This window comes from Ictidomys tridecemlineatus, chromosome 10 (assembly GCF_052094955.1).
Source record: "Ictidomys tridecemlineatus isolate mIctTri1 chromosome 10, mIctTri1.hap1, whole genome shotgun sequence".
In the NCBI taxonomy this organism is placed as follows: Eukaryota; Metazoa; Chordata; class Mammalia; order Rodentia; family Sciuridae; genus Ictidomys; species Ictidomys tridecemlineatus.
The window spans coordinates 6,656,525-6,682,756 of NC_135486.1; the positions used below are offsets into that span (position 1 = coordinate 6,656,525).

The window sequence follows — 26,232 nt, forward strand, 5'->3', positions numbered from 1 at the left end:
TCAAGAGGGCACCAGAAAGCTTTTTAATCATAAAATAACACCTTCACCACCCAAGCCTTTGTCAATTTTTTTCTTCTGTTATCTCATCCACATCAGCCTGCTGCTTCCAGAAGGGCTCTGCCTTCCAATTTTATGCTGGTTAGGATGCCAGTCTATCACTTTGCCTTAATAGTGTAATGGGGTCCCTAACTTAGCTGAGGAACCTGGATAAGTCTTCTTTGATTTCAGCTTCATCCCAAGGCCCATGAATGTTCTCTTTAAAAAGCTGCAGGCGAATGAGATAGAAAGGGCAGAGACAGGAGATGGAAACCAGCAGAAGAGCAAAGAGTATGGCTCCCACTGCACTAATGGAGAGCAGGCCTCCCAGGGCTGAGAAGGCAAAAAGCATTGTGACCCCAACATAGCTACGGGGAGTACAGGCCTTCAGTTTCTTCTGTAACATGGGCCACAGTGCAAAAATCTGGATGGCAAACGTCACCATGACGAAGGCATGCACCGACCGGGGAAGACGTGAGGCCAGGCAGACAGAAGCAAAGATGGCCATGTTCAAGGACAGTGTGCTGGATACAATGGCGGCATTGGCTCCATAGTCAAAGAAGATGAGGTGGCCCAAAAGCATGAAGACTGACATGGCATAGATGGTGTCAGTGCTAACGGACTCTGTCAGGGTCTTCAGCACTGGTGAAAAACCGTAAGTGAAAGCAACGAAGACTAGGGCACTCTTCAGGTCAGCCCATCGGGTGCGGCCGCTCTTTTTCCGCCCTTCACCACCATCAATGAGATCAAACAAAACATATCCCATCAATGAAGATGCCAGGCCAGTTCCAAAGAGCCAGTGGGGGGCCAAAAGACCCTCATCCATATACCACCAGATGACCACAAAAACACAGACGCTGCACAGCTGTTGTATCACCACACTGGACTCAAATACCACAGCCCAATATTGGTATTTTCGGGCATAGATGTTTTTCCGGAGCTCTTCCAGGAACCGCCGGTCCACATAGTTATCAGGGAAGGGCTGCCGCTCATACAAGACCTTCTGCCACTTGGCCTCCTTGGTGCTAGTTATAGATTGGGCACACATTATCTTCTCCTTTCCCTTAAACTCAGGCCAGTTCAATCTCCCTCAAGTAAGCCCATATGGTTTTCCTTTTTTTTGAAATAAGACTTCTCTGGAAATTCCATGCCGTTATCTACCCACCTTTCCTTGTTTTCAAAGGCAGCAACCCAGGCTAGGCCCACAATGGATGCAGTTGTTCTCTGAGGCAAGACAATACTGACAAACTCCTAGAAAGAGAGACCTGTGAAAATATGAAAGTTGTCAAAGGTCAGAGTAGAACTGAGACAAAAATCAAACCAACTCGGGTTACTACAAGTCTACATAAAATGAATGTGATTGCCATTTTATAATCTGGGATATTAAAACTTCACTTCCAATTTTTAAACTATAATTCCTTGAACAATACATACCTGCTAGCCATCACTTGGAGTGTCTACTGTGCTAAATGCCTAGGCACTTTTACTTAATCTTCACAAGGTAGTAAAACAGAGGAGATCCAAATTGCTTGGGCATTTCTGGCCCAGAGTGACAAGAGTGGTAACCGGTGGTGCCAGAACTGCAACCAAAGTCTGATCTGCGCCTCACCCCATCGTCTCCCTCGACACCCGTCTTCACCCAAAGGTCCCCTACCCAGGTGAGCGCCACTGCAGGCCTGCATAGGCACTTTATGCAAATTAACAGGGACAGAGCCCACAGCTCTCTCAGGGTTCGTGGGGCGCCCACTCCAGGCTGCACACGGGAAGAGGGTCGCGCTCCCAGCGTGGGAGCCAGGCCCAAGGCCGCCAAGAAGCCAGAACCTAACGGGGCGCACCTCCCTTTGGAGGGCCATCATCCCCGCTCGACAGCGGGACCCTGGGGCTCCAGGCAGACCCTCAGTGACCCCGGGACGCTCGGGCAGCACCAGTGTCCTCAGCAAACCCCAGAGGAGCGCTCGCTGCCCGACCTCCTGCCTTCCGCGCGGACCACGCAGGTATCGCCGGGCACGCCCCCCTCACCGCAGCGGGGCCGAGGGGTCCGCAGAGCCGCGCAGGGGTCGGGAAGGGGTGTCCCTGGGGGCGCTTCGCTCACCGCCGGGCCACCGCGTCTTGGGCCTGCAGGGGACCGCAGAGCCAGAGGACCGAAACACTGACGCGCGCACGGAACCCACGCGCCTTCGAGTTCCTAGGGTGCACGGCCGAAGCGGGCAGCCGCCCACCGACTTCCCCTTCCTGGGAGCCGCCTAGGGCTGCGGCGAGCACTTCCGGGTCCCGTCCGTCCACGGCAAGAGCTCCCCGCGCCGCGCCACGCCGCGGCGTGAGGCCGCTGCTGCCCCCTACTGGCTGCTGCTCTGTGGAGACCGGTCGGAGGCCGAAAGGGCGGTCCTTGGGAGGGCGAATCCCAGCCCAGGGCCAGAGAGAATGACCGGCCCTGGCACGGGGCTTCCTGCGCATCCATGCCTGCCATGACAGACGTCCAGTACCTTTGGTGCTCGGGACGCCGCAGTGATCGGCACAGATAAAAATCCCCGCTCCCATGGAGCTTTGCGGTGGAGATACGGTGCGAAAGGTTTCAACTGTCTGAAGCCTGGCTGAGGTCAGTAAGGCCCAGTTGCAGTGGTTCTCCCCTAAGCTTGGCCTTCCGAAGGGTGAGGACAGAGTCCTGCGTCCGAAAACACAGCCAGAGGCTTGGGCAGGAGATTGCTCATATTCAGCCGACTTCTTGGAAGGGCCGAGGGATTCACAAACAGCTGGGAGTAGGAAGGCAGCAAAGGCAGACAGCCGGACCCGGGACGGAGTGGACAGGGAGGTCAGAAAACACGAACCTGTCTGTAGCTGCAGTTCACACTATCTGAGCTTTGACTTAATGGAGATAACACTTATTTGCTCTTTCACTTTATGGGATGGTTGAGAGTCAAATACAAAATATAAAAAGGTCTTGCGAACTGTGGACCGCTACATGGCCACTACTAGCTTACTCTGGTCATTGTTAGGACAACAGTGGACAACTGATAAACTGCAAAATGATCTCTTTTTGTTCCTCTTTAGGTTTCTGTTCCAAAATTTGATAAGGTTCCTTGGCTTAGTGAGACCAGCCACATGAACAAGCCATTAGTTCTCAGCCTCCCCAGAAGGTAACTGCTCAACTGAGGCGAAGCTTTCCTGAAAGTTCTCGTGGGAGAAGTTTTCTTAAGGGAGAGGGTATTGGAGGGATACATCTGCTCAGTCCAGAAACCAAGTCAAGTGCTCAACAACCAGAAATGTCCTGGGTTTCTCAGGCAAAAGTGAAATCTGGGTAGAAGCCTGAGTAGAGATGAGACCCGGAACAACTTCCTCTCTACCACCACACTCTATAGTGCAAGAGGAGTGTACCCCTAGACACCACCTCTCAAAACACTCCCATGTGCCTCATTGCCCCCACCTTCTCCTCTGCATTAGTTTGAAATTCTCAGATTTTAACCCTCAGAAGTCTAGAACTACAGTTTCCCATCTTTTTAGAGTAGCAGCTGCCTGTATTTAACTGTCAGGCTCTCCTCCAACCTCCACAGCCCTACTTCTTCTAATCAAACTAATATAGAACACATGTTTGTGTTTTGCAACATTGGGGGAATTTGTGTGTAGGGAGAATTTCAGCTTCTACTCGAAATAACTGGGATTCCTCATTCTTCCCTCATTTTTGCTACCATGGTTCCTAGTCATGGCTTCCAGCCCTGCTCTGGAATGGAAGGGTGGTGTGAAATGACATAGAGTAAATGAGAGAAAGCAGCGAAAGGCAGCCCAGAGGCAATTTCATATGCACATTATAGACTGAACAGGGCTGGCTCCCTGGCATGGAAGCGGCTGGCTAGAAAGAGCATATTGTCTGAAAAGAAAACTCACTCTTGTTGGTAAATGCCACATGCCATCCTGCCCACAGATAAGCAACTCTCCACGAGGGACATCCTAACATTCTCTCCACATTCCAATTTCAATAGCATGTGCCTTTGCTTTGCTTCACTTTAAAACACCACATTCTTCGTAAGCAGTTAGGCAGTTTCATGTATTTTCAAAGTGCGTGAGTGTGTACCGTTTATGTCTGTTATTTTTACATAACTTCAAATATATAAAAATAGGCAATCAAAGGTTCAGTGAATCCAAAGGCTTGCTTAGGAAATAAAAGTGCTATGTAATATAGTTCTTATTAAGGGTCAGCATGAGTGATGGCAGTTTAGCATCTTTCAGTTGGGGATGGGGCACAAATCGTATGCTCACAGTCAGGTGGATGGCATAATGAGTAGAACTGGCCAATGAAGGTTGCGATGAATAGGGGAGCATCCCCTGACCAAAGGTGACAGCCTGCCCTCTATCCCTTCAGTGTCACCTGCAGGTATGTGAGTCCAGTGACCAAATCTACTGGATATTCTAAGTAGAAATTTAGATTTTTTAAAATGTGAAGCTGCTAGTGTTTGACATCTAATAGGCTAACCTCCCACCACCCCACGCTACCCCCATGCCTGTCAGACCTGTCCCTGCAGCCAGGAGCAAAGCACACTGATGTCTGCTTCTCCTGCCGCCAGCTCCCTTGTTTTCTGATTATACAAGCCCTCGGGAGAAGGTAGGGACAGGGCAGGGCGGGCCTTGAGAAAGGCAGGCCCAGAACACAACTGGGCCTGCTCAGCACCTGTTTATTTTCACAGCCAAGTCCTGGAGTGTCAGAGAGGACAGTTTATCAACAGCCAGCTGGGATGGGAGGGGCGGTTTTCCCTCCCCATGGCCAAACAAGCTAGCAGCAAGGAGAAGTTCCCCATGGTGGGCAGCAAAACTCTGCTCATGTCTATGCTGGGAGGACTGGGTAGCAATTTCAGCCTCTGAGAGCCTACTCGCTTCATGGGGATGCTAAGGTGATGGACAGCACCTGTGGGTTTCCCCAAGGAGACAAGACGGGAATGCAGAACCTTTGGAAGGGGAAAGGACAGGTGAGGCGTCACCAGTTCTTAAGGGTTTTAAACTCCTCATCTGTTCAAAGCTTTAGGTTCCAAACTGTTTATTTTGGGCAAAAGTCTTTTCTTAGACCTTGGGAGACAGTTCTCCATGTGCCCTGAGTACTACATAGTCTTGGGCAAGCAGTCCCAACAGAATGGTCTGAAGTGTGCTCGTGGGACACCCCCATTGAGCTCTGGAAAGACCCAGGCTTTGGGAGGAGGTAGGGCCAGGCTCTGGTGGGAAGCACCTAACCAGACCTCCTTCCTTCCAAGGACTTTCCCAGGCTGGCCTGACTCTGATGAAGCCACACTCAGCCTTCGAAGCCCCTGAGGTCACACTGAGGTGGCTTGTGAGTTTACTGCATGCCTGAGCAGTTCTAAACTGGCCTTCCTGGATAGCTTCTGGGTGACAAGTTCAAGGCAGCCTATTCCCATATCTAAGACAAAGTACAGAAAGAGCTCAAGACAGACCCACCTCCAGAGTCTCACGGGTTTCACGGAAGTGGAGAGGAGAAATGAAACAGTAGATGCTTCATGAACCTCAAACTCTTCCTACACGCCTTTGCTTTAAATGAACAATGAAATCTTTTCTCATTAGAGAGGAGAGATATTCTTGGCAAAACTACAGCATTCCAAGTTCCCATTTCTTGGGTGCCAAGGACAGGCACAGGGCTGCACAAAGGACAGTTTGTGATTGCCAGCCCCACCCCTAGGCATTGGCTCCTCATCCTGTGATAAAATGAATTTCAGTAGCAAGCAAGGTGGGTCACCCTGTGAAGAGAATTGGTGTTGCTACTAGCATCTCTGTGTAACTTGCTAACTGGAAAGAATGTTCCAGAGGAAGAGGAGTTGGAGGGAGATGTTCAGTGAGAGGAAGCAAATCAATGATCTCAGCCTAGAGACATAATCTCCAGGAAATCAGGCCAGGCACGAAAGGACCAGCACTCGTTCAATGCAGAAAACATTAACGCAGACTTTTCCAGGAGACCCGGGGAGCATTTCACTCCTTTCCTTTCTGCTTTTATGAATAACCTTTTTCCTGCCTTATTTGTACACTGTCGGACAATCTAGAACTATCACTGGTTACTTCAAAAGGGACAGAGCAGCCAAAGCGCCTTAGGGGACACAGCTGTCTTCTGGGTGCTCCTTCGTGGGCAGGATGCTCCCGAATCAGAGAGGGAAACCACTCCAGTGTCCCTGTGTCCTCTCTGAAACAACCAAGGGCCTGGCTCTCCAAACCACTGACTGCCCTTCTAACTTTGTCTTGTTTTGTTTCCTTAGGTCTGCGCATCCCTTTACTACTTTCCTGGCTTCCACCTGGAAGGATGAAGGTTTGCCCACTTTGTTTCAAGTTCCGGATGTCTCATCGAAGGTATCCATATATTTAAAATTGAAATGAAACCAGCAGCAGTTCTAGAATATCCTGGAATGTGGACATGTTTCCTATCTCCTTAGCACAGTGCTGTACCTGGGACATATCAGGGTTCAGTCAACACTTGAAGAACAAATGGGTACCACCTGTCACCCTGTCCCAAGTGCTTTTAGCACCCAGTCCACCAGAACTGAGAATAAAGAAATAGGTTGGAAACATCAACAAAAAGAAACCAGAATAAATATGGAGGGATCTGCCCAAAGGTCCTCTGGGGCTGCCTCTGGGCCTGCACCTGCATGGATCCTGAGTCTCTAACACTCACCCCAAGCGTTACTTGTCTTCCACAAACAAGTCTCTATGGAGTTTTACCTGGGAAATTCCTCCTTCTCCCTCCACCTCACAGAAATCAATAGTGGCTGCTGGGGGCACTGTACAGCACCTGGGGACAGTGGTACTGGGGTCGTGGGGGCAGCACCTCCTGAGGTGAAGAGGTGACATTTAACGCTGAAAGCAGTTCCTTCTGAAAACCCGCTGGACCCCGCAGGCCCTTGCAGGCGGTGTGCGCAGTGTTCCCTCCAGGACACCTGACCCACCCGGCGCCCGGCGCGTAGTGAGAGCGCGGTAGAGGTGGGCGGTGATCAAGAGGAGCCCCTGGCTTGGGTCAGTAGTGCTTAATACGACGGAGGTGTTGACCAGCGGTGGGCCACCTAACGCGAGGGCGAGAGGGCGGCCGGGCAGGTGCAGCCGAGAGCGGCGCCCCAGCGGGGAAGGTGGGAGGAGAAGGCACCTCCAGGTGGGGAGGCTGCACCGAGCTGCAGGGGGCGTGGCGAGGGGGCTCTGCACCTGTTTTAACCAGTGAGGGAAGAGCCAGGGCGGAGGAAGGGCAAAGAGACTCGGAGGTGAAGGGAAGGGGACCAGCTCCGAGAGCTCCGGAAATGCTTGGGGGACGCCACCGAGCCGCGCGTACAGGGAGGCCGGGGCAGGTGAGCCCAGCACGGACGGAGACCCGAAGGCCACCGCGGGCAGCGGGAGCCCACGCTGGTCCTCAGAGTCACCTTGTTAGTCAGGGAAGAGGGGCATGTGCTGGGCCAGGGGCCAAGCGAGGAGGGACGGCTGGCTGAGCACTGCTGCAGAAACTGCCAGAAGGTTTCCAGTCACCCAGCCCTAAACGTCCCAGGCTCTCCTTCGCCGCTCGTCCAGGCGTGCCCAGGTCCGGAGCAGCGAAGGAGCCCAGGCGCTCAGACCCCTGGGCACCTGCTGAGGGCGGGACGCGGGCAGCTCCCTACGCTGGCAGTACTCACAGCTGGCCACGAGGCGGCAGTCAAGAGCAGCTGCTTGGCCAGTAGGCTGCGTGGGAGGCCCCCAAGTCACCCCTGCTGAGCCAGCTAGGTGCCTCGCCCGCACCCCCTAACCTGGGGCTGGCCCACCGCGGGTTTCTGAGTGACATCACTCTTGCAGACCGGAAGAGCAAGAAGGGAACTTGGGATCCCGTTCTGTTGGGCACCGGGCAGGCGCCTAGATTAGGTCCTTACCTGTCACAGACCTCCTGGAATTTGAAGGAAGGCCCCAGAGTCTGCTGTGAGCAGAATCCCTGCCTGCATGTGCTGTGAGGTCAGCACGGGCTCAGCCTGCAGTTGGTCCTTTCTAGAAAGAAACTATGCTGTGTCTCACGAGTGAAACTCACGTGGATGCACTCTCTTCCTTCCTCCCTCCTTTGAATCAGGGACCTGGCAGAAGCCGCGGCCAGTCCTGTGTACAGGCACAAAGGTCTGGCCACCTGGCTAGCTGCCTCTTCACTGTCACCAAAGGGCAGAACTTTGAACATTCGCATTCCAAGTGGCATTCCTGCCCTGTGGCAGGGCCAGGTACAGTGTGCCCAGAGCAGCATTCCCTCAGAAACACACAGGAAACCGGCTCAGAGGCACAGCCACAGGAGGAGGGAGACAGACAGCAAGAGGGACCCCTGCAGAGAGGAGGGGAGGCAAAGACACCAAAGAGAAAAGGAGAGGCAGAGATAACAAAGAACCGTTTTGAATGAAGAGGAGAATGAAGCCTAAACATCTCCTCCTTTAAACCTTTACTGGGGAGACCTTTGTCATTAGTCACCAGGACTGATGTCACCATTAGACCTTTGCCATTAGTCACCAGGACTAATGACACCATTAGACCTTTGTCATTACCTGCCATTTTCAGGCATGACTGTTGACTCCTCAGGATGCCATGAGATGGGAAGGTGAATGGTGGTAGTTGGATGCATGTGCCAGCGGGTGACTCAGCCATGCCCAGCATGGCAAAACAGAGCCTGTGAGGGACCTGGAGGACTGTAGGGCCTAAAGCCCTGCTCCCACCTGCTGGGGTTGGATGTCAACTACCTAGAGCTCCTGGGAGTCCCAGCCCCCTCACTCCTGCCCCACCCTCTCTGCTCCCTTTGATCAGCTCTGTTGTCCCAGCCTGATGAGTCAGAGTAAAGATAGGAGCATTTCTGTTCTGCTTTATCAGACCTGTGACAAAACCCCTTGCCTGAAAACACCTGAGCAGCAGCAGAGGTCCAGCTGGAAAGCCAGAGGACAGAGACTTCCTGCTTCACCACTGACAGCTCGCTCTTATTCCTCTCTCACGGACTCCAGATTTTGAAAGCTCATGACCACCAAGGAAACTACCTCACATACTCCTGTCTTTATTAATCAAGCACATAATAATTACACATGCAATTTTAAAAGAGACGTCATAACAAACACCATTGGCCTGATGGGTGAGAGTTAGGTTTGATGAGCTCAGATGGTAGGCATATGGTTGTCCACTATTGAGGGTATGTTTAAAATGTTTCCTAGTGAACAGTAAGAGCATTGTTGAACCTGTATTCAGCTTAATTCTTAATATGACTGGTATTTTCAGATAGGATTGAAAGATTTATTATCACAGGATTTTTTGGAGGATTTAAGACAGTTCTTTGACCACTGCCTTTTGATTCACTCCAAGGGGTATTGGAATAATTGTGCTTTCATATGGCTTCTAAGAGTCCGATCCTCCTCTGGGAAAAGATAATCTCTTTGACCCTTTTATTCAAAAAATTTTCCCAGTGACAAAAACTTAATGGAGGTGTTATTGGACAAATCTCTTAACTTTTCTGAGCCATAACTTCCTTGTTGGATTCACCAAGAGGGCTGAACCAGAAGACCTGTGAAATCTCTGCTAAGTCAGGAGAAGAAAGGAGAAAAGGACTAAAAGTGCCAATGGGCAAGAAGGACAGAGGCAAACTTGTCAGTGTTCCTCACATCAAGCCTGTGATGTCTATTTTTAAAGTCACCATCTGGTGCTTACATTTTCAATTTTTGTTATGTGAACAGGTGTGTATATGAGAGAGAAGGAGAGGGAGAGGACTGTGTCTCTGTCTCTTTACCTAGGATTTAAGAAAGCCAAGGTCGTGGGCCAAGAGTCAGCTCTGGGAACCTCAGCAGATGCTGTCCCTCAGTATTGGATACTTCCAGTTGTTAAAAGTGGAGCACAGGCTTTGCCTTCTGGGGACAGGCCACAGCCCACGTCATGCCTCTGCGCTCCCATTGCATCTGCCGTCTGCTGTCCTGGGAAATGAGAGCTCCGTTAATATTTCAGTGCCTCTGGCTGAGATGTTATAGCCAGGATGTTGTGCTGTGAACCTGACCAGTTCACTCTCCATCCTGCTGCTGCTGGCCCTGAGCTGGTTGAAGGAAACTAAGAATGAGCTGGGAATGGCCAGACCTGGGCTTCAGGGATGGGAGGAAAAGGCAGAATGAGGAGCAAGGCCTACAAGACATGGGGTCCTGAGCCACTGCATCAGCTTTGGACTTGCCTATCACAGCTGCCTTCCCACTCCCCAGGCCCTCATCCCCCTCTCTAGAAAGGGAGGAAGTAGCTCCTCTTGGAGGTGAGGCTGAGCTGGAGTGAGCTGCAGGTCAGACTAGTTTTCACTCTACTTGTAAAATGTGAGCAGAATTGTGGCCTGCCTCTCTCTCTTTGGGCCACAGTGACAGTCAACTGAAGGGAAGAGGAGGCCCAGAGAATTTGCATTGTTGACAGAGGCACTCAAGTTACTCCAAAAGCCCTGTCTGGAATGTAGCCCTTAGGATCCAGCCGGTGCTCTTCCCACACCCGGACAGATTGAGTGCACCAGACCAGCGTCCTGAAATATCCCTCTGAAAACAACATAGTGATTTTTGCACACATATGCATGTTGTGTTTTAGGTACACACACACACACACACACACACACACACACACACACACATTCACACGCAATCTTGGTTGTGTCTTTGTTTATACCCGTTAATTTAAAGTGCTTGTAGTGACTCATTCATTCACCCAGTGTTTGTTAAATACTTATTGTGTGCCAGATTCCACAGCAGGTTGTAGGAATACAAAGATGTGCAAGGCATGGTTCTTGCTCTTAAATAACTCTCAGCCTGATGGAGAAAACAATTTTTTTTTCAAGAAGGAGATGAGTACAAAATGCAAATAAAGCCACCACAGCCACCTCACCACATCTATGATGGAATCGGAGAGGCGGGCATCCAGCTCAGGATAAGGGGCAATAAATGGCAGGAGGGGCAGGAGCTAGGTTTTCTGAAAGGAACGCTAGGCTGAGTGTTAAAGAATGAGGCCTCAACAAGGCCAGAGAGGGCAACCTGCAAAGTACTTCGTCCTGCACATGGCTGTGGGAATCGTCATTAAACAGCGTGGTCCTGCTGTGCACCTGGATTATCCTGCAAATATATTTGTTACTTGGTTGCAGTGAACTCTCTGGCTCTCATCCCTGTAGGTGTAGTAGTATTCTCAGAAACAGAAGTCTGGAAATGGTGAAGGAATCAATTTCAGGGAAGATGAAGGTCTACTTATAACAATAAAAACAAATGCACCCGAGGATTCTCCCATGGCCACCTCACCCTGTCCAGGTGGTCCTCGTCCTTTCAGGCCAATTGTAAATGCCATTTCTAGTAACACTTTTCCGATTCCTCCAATCCTAAGTGGTCTCCCTGCTCTCTCAGGGCCCAGAGGCAAGTTGCCACTTCTGAGATATCTAGTGCTTCCTACTTCAATGGCAGCTTCAGGGAGGTATCTTAGTGTCAGACCTCAAAACTGTGAGGGGTGGATGGAGGAGCCGAGCTGCAAGGGGTACCACCCCCAGGGGTCAGGGAAGACCTGGCAGGGGGTTGGATCAGCCCAAAGCAGAGGAGTCCATCCACACAGACTCCCCTCTGCAGTCCCCCTTCTCACCCTACTTCTTTCTCCAGATACGCTGGCCACTGCACCCTGCCCTCTGGTACCCGAAGCTGGCTGACTGGGTCATTCTGTGTTTCCTGGATGGAGGCCTCCCCCTCTCCCCTGCTCACAGCCGACAAATGCCCACCTAAGCACTGCCTGTCTCGTAACCCTTCAGACCCCTCCTCTGCCCTGCTCCTAGGTGAGCGCCCACCTGCTTTCAGCCTCACTGTGGTCCCCATGTGTTTCTGTCACAGTACCTTCAACCCCGTCACACTTCCAGGTACACAGAGGGTGACAGCATGAGGTCAGAAGCTGTGGCTTGGATCCCAGGTACTGAGTGAATTCACGTTCTTCTCTTGTCCTCTTTAGGGCCGGAAACTGTCTTATTCGACCCTCTGGCCCCTGCCACAGCCTCAATGGTGGCCTCACAGTCAGAGTTTGTTCTTGAATGAACGGATCTAGTCACCCACACACAGACCTTAACATGCCAGCCCCCAGATTGTAACACTGAGTTGATTATTTTAAAATATAAAAATGAAGCATATTTTAAATATTTATCAAAAGAATCCAACATTGGCAAGAGTGTTCGGTCCTCAGACCCCAAGTGCCATTCATTATTCACAGGATGAAGCTACTTGCAGGCCCACTCAGCCACCCCCCAGGGCAGCAGGAGTGGGTCAGGCACCATGTACTGATAGTAGACAAGGCTGTGGATGAGAAGCAGAAGGCTTCAGTTAATTGTCACCCTCTGCTTGTCACTGTGGCCTCCTCTTCCCTATGTTCTATACCTTCTAGGAACCTACCACGCAACTTTCAAGTCCGTGCACGTGAGAAGAGTTGAGAGAGAAGCTCCAAACATAGCTTTAACCTCAAGTTTCCATTTCCTCCCTAACAAACCTCTTGCCAGAGACGTAAATGAGAGCTTCATGATGCAGGTGTACATGCCCCAAAGTCCTGTCTCTCACCCTTTCACAGAGACCAAGTCAAAAAGAAAGGAGTGGGTGCCCTGACCAGACGGGTACCCACCGTCCTTCCAGTAGCAGCACCTTTGCTGGGCTGGAGTGGCCTCTCCAACCCAGAGGAGCGAGAGGGCAGGAGATGCCAGCTTCAGTTCTGTGGGTGGCTTAATGCACAGCTTTACGGAGATGGGGCAGGTGTGGCATGGCCCACACACCACTGGGCCATGGATGCTTGAGAGCTGGCATTGAGCCAGAGGTGAGGCTGAGAAAAGAGGGTGCACCAGGGAGGGGCTGGTGAAAGGAGGGTGCAGAAAAGAAGCCTCCACTTGTCCTTAGAATAGGCTGTGTGCCAGTCAGCTTTTCATTGCGGTGACCAAATATCTGGGGAGACAGAAGGGAGAAGGGTCTCCTAGGCTCACGGCTTCAGAGGCGACATTCATGCTCAGCTACATTGATCCTGGGCCTGTGGAGAGGCACGACATCAGGGCAGGGGTGGTTTGGTGGAGCAGAGCTGCTGACCTCATGGCAGCCAGGAAATGGGGAGAGAGGATGCTCCCACTCCCTCCAGCTGGGCCCACCTCCTGGCCTCCGCCACCTCCCAGAAGTCCATGCAACCATGAACTGTCCCTCAGTGGGCTAATCACTGATGAGGTTAGAGCCACTGTTTATCCAGTCACCTTCCAGAAGCCCAGCTCTGGGTATTGCTGCCCTGGGGACCTAGCCTCCAACATGGACAATCTGGGGACACTCCAGATCCAAACCATAACCAGAGTCCTCAGCTGGACGTTTGGTGGAGAACCTGTGTACGTGGGGTACCTGCGCTGCCCATGGAGATGCAGTTCCTCAGCCACGGGGGCTCGGGTTGGAAAGGAGAGACCCTGTGGACGCCAGCCCTCGTCTTTGGCCCCAGGTCCTGTCCTTAAGCCTGCACCACTGGAGCATGCCCACAGCCACCCCGCCTGGGGCCACTCCCCGCTAACCTACCGAAGGTAACAAACCTGAGTCAGCGATGGCCCTGGAGGGCTGAGACAGAGTGCCTGTCTGTCTATGGAAGGAAACGTTGTTACCTCTCTGGCCTCTCTACCCCAGGGAACTCACCATTAACTTACGGCTCTCTGGTTCTCTTCCCCCTCAGGCCAGGAAGAACCAGCGTGACCCCCTGTCACTCAGACATAAGAGGCTGTGCGCCGCATGTCAAGAAAAAAAAATGGTAAGCAAGGGTGGGGGACAGAAACGGGCATGTGTCAAGTTGGTCACGCAAAATGTTTCACCTTCCACATTTCAACAAGCCAGAGGTGAGCCAAGGTTGGGGGACCAGGGGAAAGAGACGAGATGATGAGGTAAACCAATTGGGCTTGTAAGTCACTCTTACAGAGGTTATGGGGCTTCTTTTCCCCTCTTAACATCTCCCAAGCACCACACACACACACACACAGAGTCCTCTTCAACCATTATAATCATGAAACAAGCAGCTTCGTCTTTGGGTTTATCGTGATGTAGCCAGCACCTGGGAAGAAAAGCTGGGGAGATTCCCCAGTAGTGTCTATCTAGTGGAGGTGTCACTCGGTACCGTAGCTATAGCTGGTGGTGGAGGGTGGTGGTGGGGGAGGAGTATCAGGAAAAAAGAGGACATAAAGGGGGTGTGGAGGGAGCAAGGACAAACCTCTGCCACCTGTCGGAGCTGCTAAAGAAAGAGGCCGTTTCAGACGGAGGCTCCCCATCTCAGAGTGAGGAGACCTGGGTTGATTTAAGGAGCAGGGTTAGTGTTGGGGCCAGGATGAGGCTCGAGTTGAAGGTAATTCAGCTTCCTGGCTAAGTTTAGGGTAGGGGATGGGAAGACCTCTTCAACTCTGATATCGGGACTCTCCTTGGACCTGGGAAGGAGGCCGGGAGAGCTACTTTGGGGTCCAAGGGAGAGCAAGGGATGGAAGGAAAACAGGAGATTCAAGAGAGGCTCCTTCCCCAAGTTCATGGCAAAGGTGCTTCAGGCCAGCAGGGCGGGAACAGAGCGGCAGTCCACAAGGGTTTTGTGTGGGAACTGGAAATGCACCTGATGCCGCTGGGGAGGCCGCCTGGGAGTTGCAGTCTGTGTTGGCTTTCCCTTGGCCAGCACCACAGAGTGCAGCCTGGGCACCGCCTGGTGTCTGGACTGGAATCAGTGTAGAACGTGCCAACCTAGGCCCATGCCAGCTTTGGCCACTGGCTCGCACGGGGCTTCCACAGCTGTCCTCCTTCTCAAGACCTCGTCCTTGACCTTTGCCCTTGCCAGCCTGACTGGAGTGCTGCCACACACCATGCTCCCACATTGGCTGCAGCTTCTGAAAGGAAGGTCTCCCGACACAGAGGTGCCCACGCACTCGTCCCTGCTGCTGATGGGACCTGGTGGAAGCCTCAGAGTGTCAGAAACCATGCCTGAAGCACCACCGCCCCACCAGACAGTGGCTCTTCAACAGCCTCCAGGGTTGGGACAGCCGAGGGGCTTAACCAGCAGCGCCTCCTTCCTTAGTGGTATGGGGAGGGAAAAGAAGCCAACTTCCTCAACCTAACAAGGGGGATCTTAACAGTGAAAGCCTGGATAATTTCCCCTAAGGCCAGGAACAAGGCAAGAATGTCTACACTTGCCATTTCTAGTCAATATGGTACGGTGCGTTCTACTGGGGCAATTAGGGCAAAGAAAGAGAAAAGTAAAACTATTTCTATTTCTGGTAACATGAATCCCATATCTAGAATGTCCTGGGAACACACACACTGTTAGAGCCAATAGATAAGCACAGTAGAATTGCAGGATACAAGTTTAATTCACAAACATTGATTTGCTTCTCTATACTAACAATGAACAACCAAAATGAAATTAAGAAAATAATCTCATTTACATTAGCATCAAAAATACTTAGGAATAAGGTTATACAAGATCTGTAAATTAAAAACTACAAAATATCATAGGAAGATAAGACCTAAATAAATGGAAAGAACCCATGTTCATGGATTGGAACTCTTATTAATGTTATAAAGACGGCAATACTGCCCCATCTATCTACAGATTCAGTGCCATCCCTCTTAACATCCCAGAAGCCATTTTTTTAAGAAATTGGCAAGCAGATCTTAAAATTCATAATAAAATTCAATAGATACAGAACAGTCAAAATTATCTTGAAACAGAAGAACAAAATGTGCTTTCCTACTTTCTCAAGTACAATGAAGAGAAAAAGAATAAGTCAAGCTCTGTCTTTAAGAAGCCAAAAGATAAACAAATATTGACAACAAAATATGATGAAAAGAAATAGAACAGACCTGGTGGGAGTGAAGGGAAGGTAAACCTCGGGGACAGTTTCTAGAAGAAAGAGACTATTCAGCCTTTTCCAGAATGAACAGGGGATTGCAAGACATGCAAACAGAGGTGCCCAGAACTCATGGCCTCCTCCAACAGGAAAACCAAAACAACAGGTAGAAGCTACACTCTGAGATGATGACCCTGGGAGAGCACTGAAATTCAGCAAGGAGAGACCAGGACTTGTAAGGCCCAGAACCCTGAAACAGCAGCATAGAAAGAGGAGCACGGCACACCTGCATGGACCAGGGAAGGGACGCCCCCTCAGCAGAGGTGAGGGTGAACTCAAGAGCCCGTAAGCCCCATCAGCACAGCCACCAGCAATCTAGCCACCGGAAAGTTCTACCAGCATCACGGGCTTGCAGATCAGTGAGAGGAGTGATCCAAAATCTTCCCTATAGCTTTCATTTGGACAAGGAACTGACAGTGTCTTCCCCATCAAATCCCAGGGCCAGGCTGCTAGACTAGACACCACCTTAAGAAGGGAATTATTGTCAGAATTCATACTGCCCTAAAGGTAAGGAATCTTTGCATATCCCGATCCTGGGACCCCTCAGACATGCTTCCGTAGTAGCACAAGGGACTGCAACCTCACAGATTCAGTTTGATCCAGTCAAGCAAATGTGATTCCAGCACCCAAGCCCATGCCATGTGGGGGTAGTGTTCTAGCACAGAGGGGGAAGCAAAGGCATAGGCAGCCCATGGGACTGAGAACAGGCAAGCTTCTAGAGTCTCTCGCCCACTCAACGAGGTAGTAACTGAAAAGTCCCCTAAATCTGGAAAGGTATGGACATCCAGGCACGAATTGAACCATGAGTACAAAGAGTGGACAGAACAGTAATGAGTGATGAAATTGACTCAGAAATCAAAAGAACCCCCATAAAGAAGAGTCCAGGACCAGATTCCTTCACTGCTAAAAATTATACCAGACTTAAGAGCTGATATCAATACATCTCAAACTATTCCAAAAAAATTGAAAGTGAGAGAATTCTTCCAAACTCATTCTATGAGGCCAGTATAGCCTGATACTGAAATCAAACAAGGACACACACACACACAACAACAATAACAAACAAAACTACAGGTCAATAATTCTAATGAACATAAATGCAAAAATTCTCAAATACTAGCAATTTGAATCCAGTGGCATATCAAAGAGATCATTCATCATGATCAAGTGAAATTTATCCCAGGGATGCAAGGATGATTCAACACATATAAGTTAAAAAGTGTAATACATCACATCAACAAAACGAAGGATAAAAATCACTAAAAATAGATGCAGAAAAAGCACTCAATAAACATTCAAAACATCATTTCATGACAAAACTCTTGACAAAGGTATAGAAGGAAAGCATCTCGTAATCACGGTCCTGTGTAACAAACTCAGCGCCAGCATGCTGAGGGGAGCAGCTGGAGTTCCTCTAAGGTCTGGATGAGACAAGGACACCACTCCCATTGCTCGCTCCCATCATGCTGGAATGACTAGCAGAGCAATCAGGCAATCAGAAGAAAGGAAAGACATGCAAACAGGAGGGAGGAAGTCAGATGGCCCCTGTTTGTAGATCACACGTGCACACACACACACACACATGCACACACACATACACCTAAGAATTCCATCAAAAGACTGTTAGAACTGAAAGATGAACTCAGTAAAGTTGCAGGATGCAATATCAGAAGCACATGGGCTGGAGTTGTGGCTCAATGGTAGAACACTTGCCTACCCTGTGTAAGGTAGGTTACACAGGGTAGGTTTTTTTTTTAATGTGGTGCTGGGTTGGATCCCCAGCACCACATTAAAAAAAACAACAACAACAACTAAATAAACAAAATAAAGGTATTGTGTTCATCTGCAATAAAAAAAGAAGCACACAAAAATCAGAAGCATTTTTATACACCAATTTCTAAAAAAGAAATCATGAAAGGAATTTCATTCACAATAGCTACAAAAAATGCCCAGAAATAAATTCAACCAAGAAAGTAAAAGATGTCTACAATGAAATTTAAAACTATGGTAAAAGAAAGAGAACACACACACACACACACACAAATAGAAGCTGTCGGTATCCTACTACCTTACTTCAAAATATGCCATAAAGCTACAATAAAAAACAGCATAATATTGGCATAAAAAGAGAAGCACAGACCAATAGAAAAGAATAGAGTAATCCATGTATTTACATCCAACTGATTTGCCACAAAGATACGGAAAATACCCATTGGAGAAAAGATTGTCTCTTCAGAGATGGTGCTGGGAAAACTGGATATGCACATGCTGAAGACTGAAACCTGACCCTTCTCTCACTCTACAAAAATAAACTCACAGTAGATCAGGACTAAAGGTAAGACACAAAACTGAAATTACTAAAGAAAACATAGGGGAAACACTTCAAGTCATTTATATAAGCAATGATTATTTGGATAAAACCCCAAAAGCACAGGAAACAAAACAGCCGTAGAAATGAGATTATGTCAAACTAAGAAGCTTCTGCACAGCACGGAAACAATTAGAGAGTGAAGAGAAAACTGCAGAATGGGAGGAAAGTTTGTAAGCTACTCATCTGACAAAGGGTTAATATCAAGAATACATTTAAAAACTTTTAAAAATGATGATAATCCAACTAAAAATAGGCAAAGGATATGAATAATGACTTCTCAAAAAAAGTTCAAATGACTAACAAATTTGGGAAGGAACTGTTCAAGTTCATCAGGTGTCAAAGAAAGGCTAGTCAAAACCACCATGAATATCATCTTTCTCCAGTTTGAATGGCATTTGCAAAGTCAAAAAACAATAAATGCAACAAGAATGTAGAGAAGAGGGCATGTTTATACACCATTGTTGGTAATGTAAACTAGCCATTATGGAGAACAGTATGCATGTTTCTCAGAAAACCAAAAATGGAACCACCAAACAACCCAATTATCCCTCTTCTGGGTTCATATCCAAAAGAAAGGATATCAGCACACCAAAGAGACACCTCACCCATGCTTATTGCTGCACTGTTCACAGTAGCCATGATAGGAATCCACCTTGATGTCTATAAAGGATGAAAAGATAAAGAAAGGATGGTACTTATCCATCGTGGAAAATTATTCTGCAATTTACAGCAAAATGTATGAGAGTGGAATTCTTTTTTTTCAGTGAAATGAATCAGACAGAAAGACAAGTTGTCTCTTGTATATGGGTGTTTTTAAAACATTGCTTGGAATATATAATAGAAATTACTAGAGGGCAAAAGGGTAGGGGGACAGTGAGAGGTTGGATAACAGATACCAAAACACACTTAGAAGTAATAAGCTCCAGTGTTCTCCAGCACAATCGGGTGCCTGTAACTACCACTAGAAGAGAGAAGCTGGAAGGTTCCAAAGTCAATAAAGAGAAGGGACAGTTAATTACCCTGATCTGATCAGTATCTGTTGTCTACATGTGTTGAAATATCACAGTGTACTACATAAATAAGTACAATTATTAAATGTTAAGAAGAGGGAAATGTTAACTACACTGATTTGATCATTACACACTATATACACATATTGAATTATTACACCTGACCCATAAATTTGTACAGTTAAAATGAAAGAAAATCAATATGGGTGGAAGAATAAATAGGAGTGCCCCCGCCCCCTACCCCCCACCCCTGCCAGATACTTTCTTTTCAGAAACAAACATCCTGTCCTTGGCAGCTTTGTTCTGGCATAGCCCCTACAGCCCACTTCACACATGCAATACCCAGCTGGACTTAGAGGCTTTACAACAGGGGTCATGCTCTTCAGGAGGGGGTAGAGTTGCCTGCATCTTTCCTTCAAGCAGAGACAACTATAGATGAAATTTTAGAAAATGGCCAAATCTGTCTTTGGCATATTCTCTACCCTTTTATGTAGAATTATCTAGAAACTGTCCTTCGGTTCTCACTAAAGCCTTTACTGCCCACCCCTCATCCTCCCCTCAGCTAATGAGACAGGAGAACAATCTAACTCAATACAGTAGGTGATGGCCTTTGTGTACACTGATATTCCGATTTTTGCTACTTTCAAGTACCTCTAGAGGTTCTTGACACATTGTAATTTGCAACTGTGTCGCAAGTTTGAATCTCAGGTCACTCAGTGAGGAGGCCAGCTGAACACCTGCACCCACGTCTTGTGATGATCACATACTGTCAGAGCTACAGTCCCTTTGGAGAAATATTGAAAAAGTCCTAACTAGTGTTAGTCATCAACTTGAAAAAAACTCAAGATGATTTAAACCAGTAATTCTGTAAATTCATATTGGATTTAGCCTGTATGAAGGGCACACATAAAAATTTCAAGTATGCTTCAAAGTGGGCTCATTTCTTCACTAATGGGGTCAAAAAATGTCTTGAGTGGCAGTTTGGGAGATGGAAATACAAAAATAGAGATGTGGTCTCTGTCCCCTGAAGCTGAAATTCTATCAGAGTAGCCAGACAATAAGCACAGAAATACAATAAAACTTTGATGAGCATCTGATAGAGGAAGCCCTCAGAACCAAAGGCAGAGGATTACCAAGAGTGGTCCGGGAGCCTGTGGCCTCTGTGAGAGGGGCCCCGAGACCTGAAGAATGCACCAGGGTGGTCTGAACAGGTCTTGAAGCCTTGCTCATCCTGAGGAATCTAACTTCCAAGTCTCAGAACCTGGAAAGAACAAAGACCCTATGACTTGAGGACAGGGTGAGACCCTCTGAAAGGATGCATAAAGGACTTTGATGTCAAATACAACTTGAGTTTGCTAAAGTGAGACATCATTTATTTCCACCAGAACGTAGTTCTCCAGTGTTCTAAGTGGGGCTTTCCTCCTCAGGTACAACCAGGAGCTGTGATCAATCCAGAGTATCTGAAACTATCCTTTGAGAATTTTGTGAGCCAAAGGTAAGCCAAAGATTGGCCTTGGGATATGGCTTTCGTTCTGGTTATATTTGTTCGGGATTCAGGATTGTGGACTGAGGAGCAGAGTAATCACATGTTTAGGGAATGGTTTCATTTTCTTGTTAAACCAGACTAAATAACGTTATTTCACCTTTTATTTGTTCTTGAACAATTATTGAACTATTGTGGGGAAAGTATGATCTTTCTTTATACCTTCACAAGGAAAGCATAAAGGATAGGAGAGTCCTTTGAGAACTCAGGCAGAACTCAACATAAAGCCTCCAAGTAGATGTCACATCTGATTCAGAAGATACGGGAGATGACGCACAACCTGCCCTGAGTCTGCCACTTTTTAGTAACTAAAATCCTTTATGTCTGTTTGGTTGTTATTTGGTGATTTCTTAACACCACCAAATGGAACAGAAATGACATCCAGTCAAAATTCTAGTTTGTTAGTTTTAAAAAAGGGGGGGTTGTATTTAATTATTGGACAATGAAGAAGGATTCAGTTATTTTGCTGAAAAACTTGTCTGTTGACTGCCATGAGGTAGAGGGTTGAAAGCAAAAAGAGAGCTCCCCTACGTTAAAACAAATGAAAAGCTATCTACGCTATATGGTAGTATTTAATTTCTCCCCCATACTGAGACACAGAAGGTTCTAACCAAAACTTCTCTCTTTAAGGATAAATCAGTGATCTGTAAGTGTGTTATTTTTTCTCTGGAATTAGAGGATTCTTTCCTTAGTCCTATTTTCAGATCATATGAGTTTTGACAGTGGAATAAAATATTTTTAAATGAAAGTTTTCTCAAAACCCATGAAAATATCACTAAATAAAAGACCTTGAGAATGGGTGTTCTTCCCCCAGTCATCTCACTCCTGCAAAGTGGTCTGATCACCAGGCTAACAGGTGCTGGGGTCCAGAGATCATCTGTTTTAAGATGTGCAAAGACCAGTTCCCATTCCTCAAGCTCTGGCAAAAGTGGACTCATGTGCATTCATGCTTCTTCCAATCAGAATGATGAATCTTCATCAATGCGGATCCCAGACTGAACCTAAACCTTCCCGTGAGAACATGGCAACAGGTTAGTCTCTTTTCAGAGAATTTGCAAGGTGAGATATACCATGTCCAGGGTGGTAGAGTGGAAGATTTAATTCCTAAGATAATTTCTAAATTTTCTGAACATTCTCTATCACTTTCTCTGTCACACGTTGCCTTGTGACACACTGGGAGGATTTGGCCTCCTCCCTCGTACTCCACCCATCTGTCCCTTCCTAGACACCACCCGCCCCTCTCCACATCATGCTCTTTCCCACGCTGTCTCCACACCACACGCTTTGACCAGTTTCCATAGTAAGTTCTAATAGTGAGTCCCTCCATGGCAATCCCAAAGGCACTAGCCTAAGTGTACAGGGAACTACACCTCCACACCCCTGGAATGGCCCCTCAAAGGCCCTGCAAATTTTGTCCCACAGCCTCCCTAAAACACCCACCTTCTCCCAGAGCTCCCCAGTGTTCCCCAGTGTTCACTTATTGTTAACAGAAACAAGGGTGGTGGCTCACTCTCAGGCTTCAGACCTAAGACTCATCCTTTGGAGAAACCAGCCATGGGTTGGTGAAGGTAGGAGTGGGCTGTTCTTGGGGGCAGCATATTTCAAGGGTATGGAGTAGCCCAAGCTCTCTATTCCCAAATAAGCTCCCAAATTAGTTTACTCCCAAATTAACTGAAGCCACCTGAAGCTGCGCTTCCATTCAACACAGGCAGTAAAGAGAATCACGATGACTTTATGTAGAGGAGAAAGTCTAAGCTCTACCCTGGGAGGTTCCCAGGGATTCGAGGCAGAACTGAACTGAGAATCCATTTAGAAAGAAAATCACAGGATTGACAAGATTTCTTGAGGAGATGCCAAAAAAGAGGACCAGAGACCCAAGTAAGAGCCGATGTGTGTGGAGCGCTTCACTGCCTTCTAGCACAGAGCAGGGCTGCCAAGTCCCTCTGAGCCACTCCTTAGGTATTCAGAAATGTTGGCTGAGTTCCTGGCTCTTATGTGGCCAAAGTGGAATCAAGAGCCCAGAGCTGAGAACATCCACCCAATGGAAGCTCCCCACTCGGCTGTTATCTGGACTGTGACCACCTCATAAAGAGGACACCAGGTGATAAGCGTGCACAGCTAGCTAGAGTAGCTTTCAGGGTTATCTGTGTCAGTCACACCCTCACTCAGGGGTTCCCTTGGTCCTGGATTTTTTCAGACCTGCCTTATAAAGGACTAAATCTCTCTCTCTCTCTCTCTCTCTCTCTCTCTCTCTCTCTCACACACACACACACACACACACACACACACCTGTCCTTCTGTCAGCAAGAACATTTATTTTCTGATCTTAGAGGACAGTGTAACATGATGCTTTTCACTAATTCCTTAGCCCTGAGGGTGAACTTCAATTAGCAATAGAGGAGCTAGCCGTGGAGTGGCTCTTGCCCACAGAGTGCAACATAGGACAGCAACCTGGGAGATGGAGCTGCAGGAACAGTGGTTGCAGAATTGACTAGAAGCTAAAGCTTGTGGACCTCCTGTTGGCTCTAGTTGTGTGTGGGTTTGGTTTCCATGTTTCTACTTTCAAAACCAGAGAAGCTTCTTGTCGCAGGAGAGCTAGACGACACCAGAAACCTTCACCTTTAACCAGCCCAGAAAGACTGCTGGCACTGCCCGGGCCCACAGCGTTGTTCAGCTTGGACGTCAGTATTACAGCACCACAGCCTGTTGCCGGAGCTGTCGCCCACCTGGCTGTGCTCCCTGGACACATGCTATGGACACTGAGCGGCCAGCTCGTCCAGTGCACAGTATGCCAGCGATTGTCTAGCTCGTTTTTTCTGGATCACCTAACTTTATATATTACTAGTACTTCTTAATGAGAACTAAATAAATTAAAAGAACATATCTCAAAAGTGCTGTGGGTTTTCTTCTGGGTGCATTTTTCTCTGGCTCAACTCCAGAGTCTCATGACACCACAGGCTCTTGCTCTTTATAAACATCGGCATTGATGTCAACCGCCTGATTTACACCTACCATCTGGCACAGTAGTGTGATATGATACAAAGAGCACTAAGTTAGAACTAAGATCTGGTCCTTAGCCCATCTGTGCCTGTCCCCCTGGACCACTGTTTCCTCTTCACTCGCTTCATTAGACTAAACTGGATTCTAGATTTGTGACCCTATGCTATGTCTAGCTCTCATCTGGCTTGACCAAGGAGCTTGTTCCAGAGAATTCAGGACTCCAATTCTCAGGGTCATTCAAGGATTCCCAGGGGGAAGGTGTTATTTCCCACATTGTTGTACTTTCCTTCAGGCAATGTATCTTCTGCAGAAGTTGAATGCTAACCAACTTTTCACAAAGGAAATCATATTTGGAGAGGAGGTCAGGAGGATAAGGATTTTAAAGATCTCTAAAAATAAATTAGGCCAAAAACGGAGTCTCCTTTGGAATTGCAGAATGCTTTCTTTCCGTGCTGTAGCTTTTTGTAAGATCATGGTTATTTTTTCAGAGAACAGAACTATGCTTGTGTCCCTGAAAAGCCTCCTGAGAATCAAAAGCTCTTTTCCCTTTGACTAATATCACAGCTCCAGATATGTTTTATCTTCATTTTTAATTTAATTGGCAATGATTCCTAACGGTTGGGTTTTATTTCTAGGTACTACTTTTGGCCTCTTTGACAAGATCTGTGAAAGCTTAAATGTTGTTGGGGATAAGATGGTTCCATTAAAAAACAGACTCAATTCAGAACATATGGGTTTTGAATCTGTCTCATAAGGTGGGAGAAGTGCTTGGTGGTTATTCTGAGTTTCCTTAATAGTGGAATCTAAGCAGCCCTGTTCTTCCTCCTCCTCGCTTCAACCTCCAGAGAGCGTTCCCTGCAAACTGCCCATTCTGGGCCCCAGGACAGCTGTCTTCTACGGTATGCTGTCAGATGCCTACAAAGCTCTTGAGAAGAATCAACATTCTCTCATGTCCAGAAAGGACCCTGGGGCAAGACAATGACACAGTGAGTGGGGGGAGTCCTGACCTCAACTCAGAGAATAACCTTGCCCAGCCAGTCTCCCACAGTGTTCCTCTCCCATGATTCCCTCCTACCTCTGAAAAAAGGGACTTAGCTTTTCCTTCCTAAGAGTTGCTGGTGTTCAGCTCTGGCCACATTCTCACTCATTTCTCCTAAAGACAAAACAATTTGGTGTGTATGATTATAAAGATTCATCGATTGCAATAGAACTTGGAAAGGACCTCTCTCTTTATTTGGTTTAGATCTTATCCATGCTGTGACAGATGACATTCTGGTGTTTCTAAGACATTGATTTTCTATGGAAGTTCCTTTGCCCCTTTCTTCAGGTCAGAGGCCCCTTAAGAATTTATACTATTAAGACAAAGGAGAGAGAGAGAAGCCATCCTTCTGTCCTTGCTTCTGTCGGTTAAGTCTGATAGATGACAGTGGACTCTATGAGGCAGTGCCTGGAGAATGGCAAGTGCTTGGCAGTTGTGGCCCTTGCTGGGGGACCCACGCCTCGCCTGGCCCTCCTCACATCACCTGCAGCGCTGCAGAGATCAGCTGTTCGTCTGTTCTTTGGGCCTTCAAGTCCACCCCAACGGCTGTGGTTTAGGGTGTGGTTACTTTGGGGATGTGAGTCTCTACATCCGTCCTGGTCACTGTGTCTGCAGTGTCAGAGAGCAAAAGGTCTAGGCTTACAAAATTTATGTGTTCCCTGCCCGGCTTCAGGATGTTCCTATAAAAAAGGTCTCTTCTGTTCCTTAGGAGGCAACGGCCTTTTGAAATTCCAAATCCTGACTAACTGGACCAACATGTGAGAACCAACTGGACCAACATGTGAGAACCAACCTCTGTGCCAACTGTACTTGAAGAATGGACTTCAGAAATCCCAAACAAATGACCTCACGCCTAAACTGACCTCAATTCTTGCACAAAAACAAACCAACCCAAACAGAAAACTTGTTTTATTCCCTATATTCCTTGTGTACTGATACTTGCTTTCAGTTCAGCTGGTGTTCATAACGGGGCCCACAGATTCTGGTATCATTTCAGATCACCAGATACACAGCCCAGCTAGCAGCACTTCTTTTGTTTTTTGAGAATTCTTTTCCTTTGTTTTTATAAATCAATATATCCAGTGAAAGAATTTAGAGTATCGACCCATGCATTAGGGAAAATATGTGCCTCAGATACAATTATTTAGAGCTTTTGCAGTAAGCTGAATGTTGTGTGCATAGTGAGATAAAATGCTTCCTAAATCTCACTGTGATTGTTGCACCTAGAACACCAGCAAATTTCCAACATCCCGTCAAAAAGAATAATATCCTAGAGTTCTCTAGTATGAAGACAGAGTATTATAGTTAGATATTAAATGTCTCCCAAAGCACATGTATGAAGGCTTGGTGACCAGCCTGTGGCAC

The 26,232-nt window shown here is 47.8% G+C and overlaps 2 protein-coding genes across 9 annotated transcripts; one reads left to right on the plus strand and one right to left on the minus strand.

Moving 5' to 3' along the window:
* On the minus strand, window positions 1-8,082 carry Pigc (phosphatidylinositol glycan anchor biosynthesis class C). 4 transcript variants are annotated; one of them, XM_078022312.1, is made up of 2 exons: window positions 7,902-8,082; window positions 1-1,301 (listed from the first exon to the last, which is right to left on the minus strand). In XM_078022312.1, exon 2 carries the CDS (start codon window positions 1,082-1,084, stop codon window positions 191-193), a length of 894 nt encoding a protein of 297 aa, XP_077878438.1. In that variant the 5' UTR covers window positions 1,085-1,301; window positions 7,902-8,082; the 3' UTR covers window positions 1-190. The 4 variants fall into 4 exon arrangements, with proteins under 4 accessions (XP_077878438.1, XP_005319859.1, XP_005319860.1 ...); XM_005319802.5 differs by lacking the exon at window positions 7,902-8,082 and adding an exon at window positions 2,129-2,274; XM_005319803.5 differs by lacking the exon at window positions 7,902-8,082 and adding an exon at window positions 2,056-2,247.
* Window positions 2,306-25,786, plus strand: C10H1orf105 (chromosome 10 C1orf105 homolog). Of its 5 annotated transcripts, XM_078022313.1 has the most exons (8): window positions 2,306-2,632; window positions 3,085-3,170; window positions 6,279-6,369; window positions 13,702-13,776; window positions 20,713-20,780; window positions 21,792-21,859; window positions 24,674-24,814; window positions 25,577-25,786. In XM_078022313.1, exons 2-7 carry the CDS (start codon window positions 3,136-3,138, stop codon window positions 24,808-24,810), a joined length of 474 nt encoding a protein of 157 aa, XP_077878439.1. In that variant the 5' UTR covers window positions 2,306-2,632; window positions 3,085-3,135; the 3' UTR covers window positions 24,811-24,814; window positions 25,577-25,786. The 5 variants fall into 5 exon arrangements, with proteins under 5 accessions (XP_077878439.1, XP_013211616.1, XP_077878440.1 ...); XM_013356162.4 differs by lacking the exons at window positions 24,674-24,814; window positions 25,577-25,786 and adding an exon at window positions 23,406-23,711; XM_078022314.1 differs by lacking the exons at window positions 24,674-24,814; window positions 25,577-25,786 and adding an exon at window positions 23,401-23,592.
* Window positions 25,787-26,232: the final 446 nt, after the last annotated feature.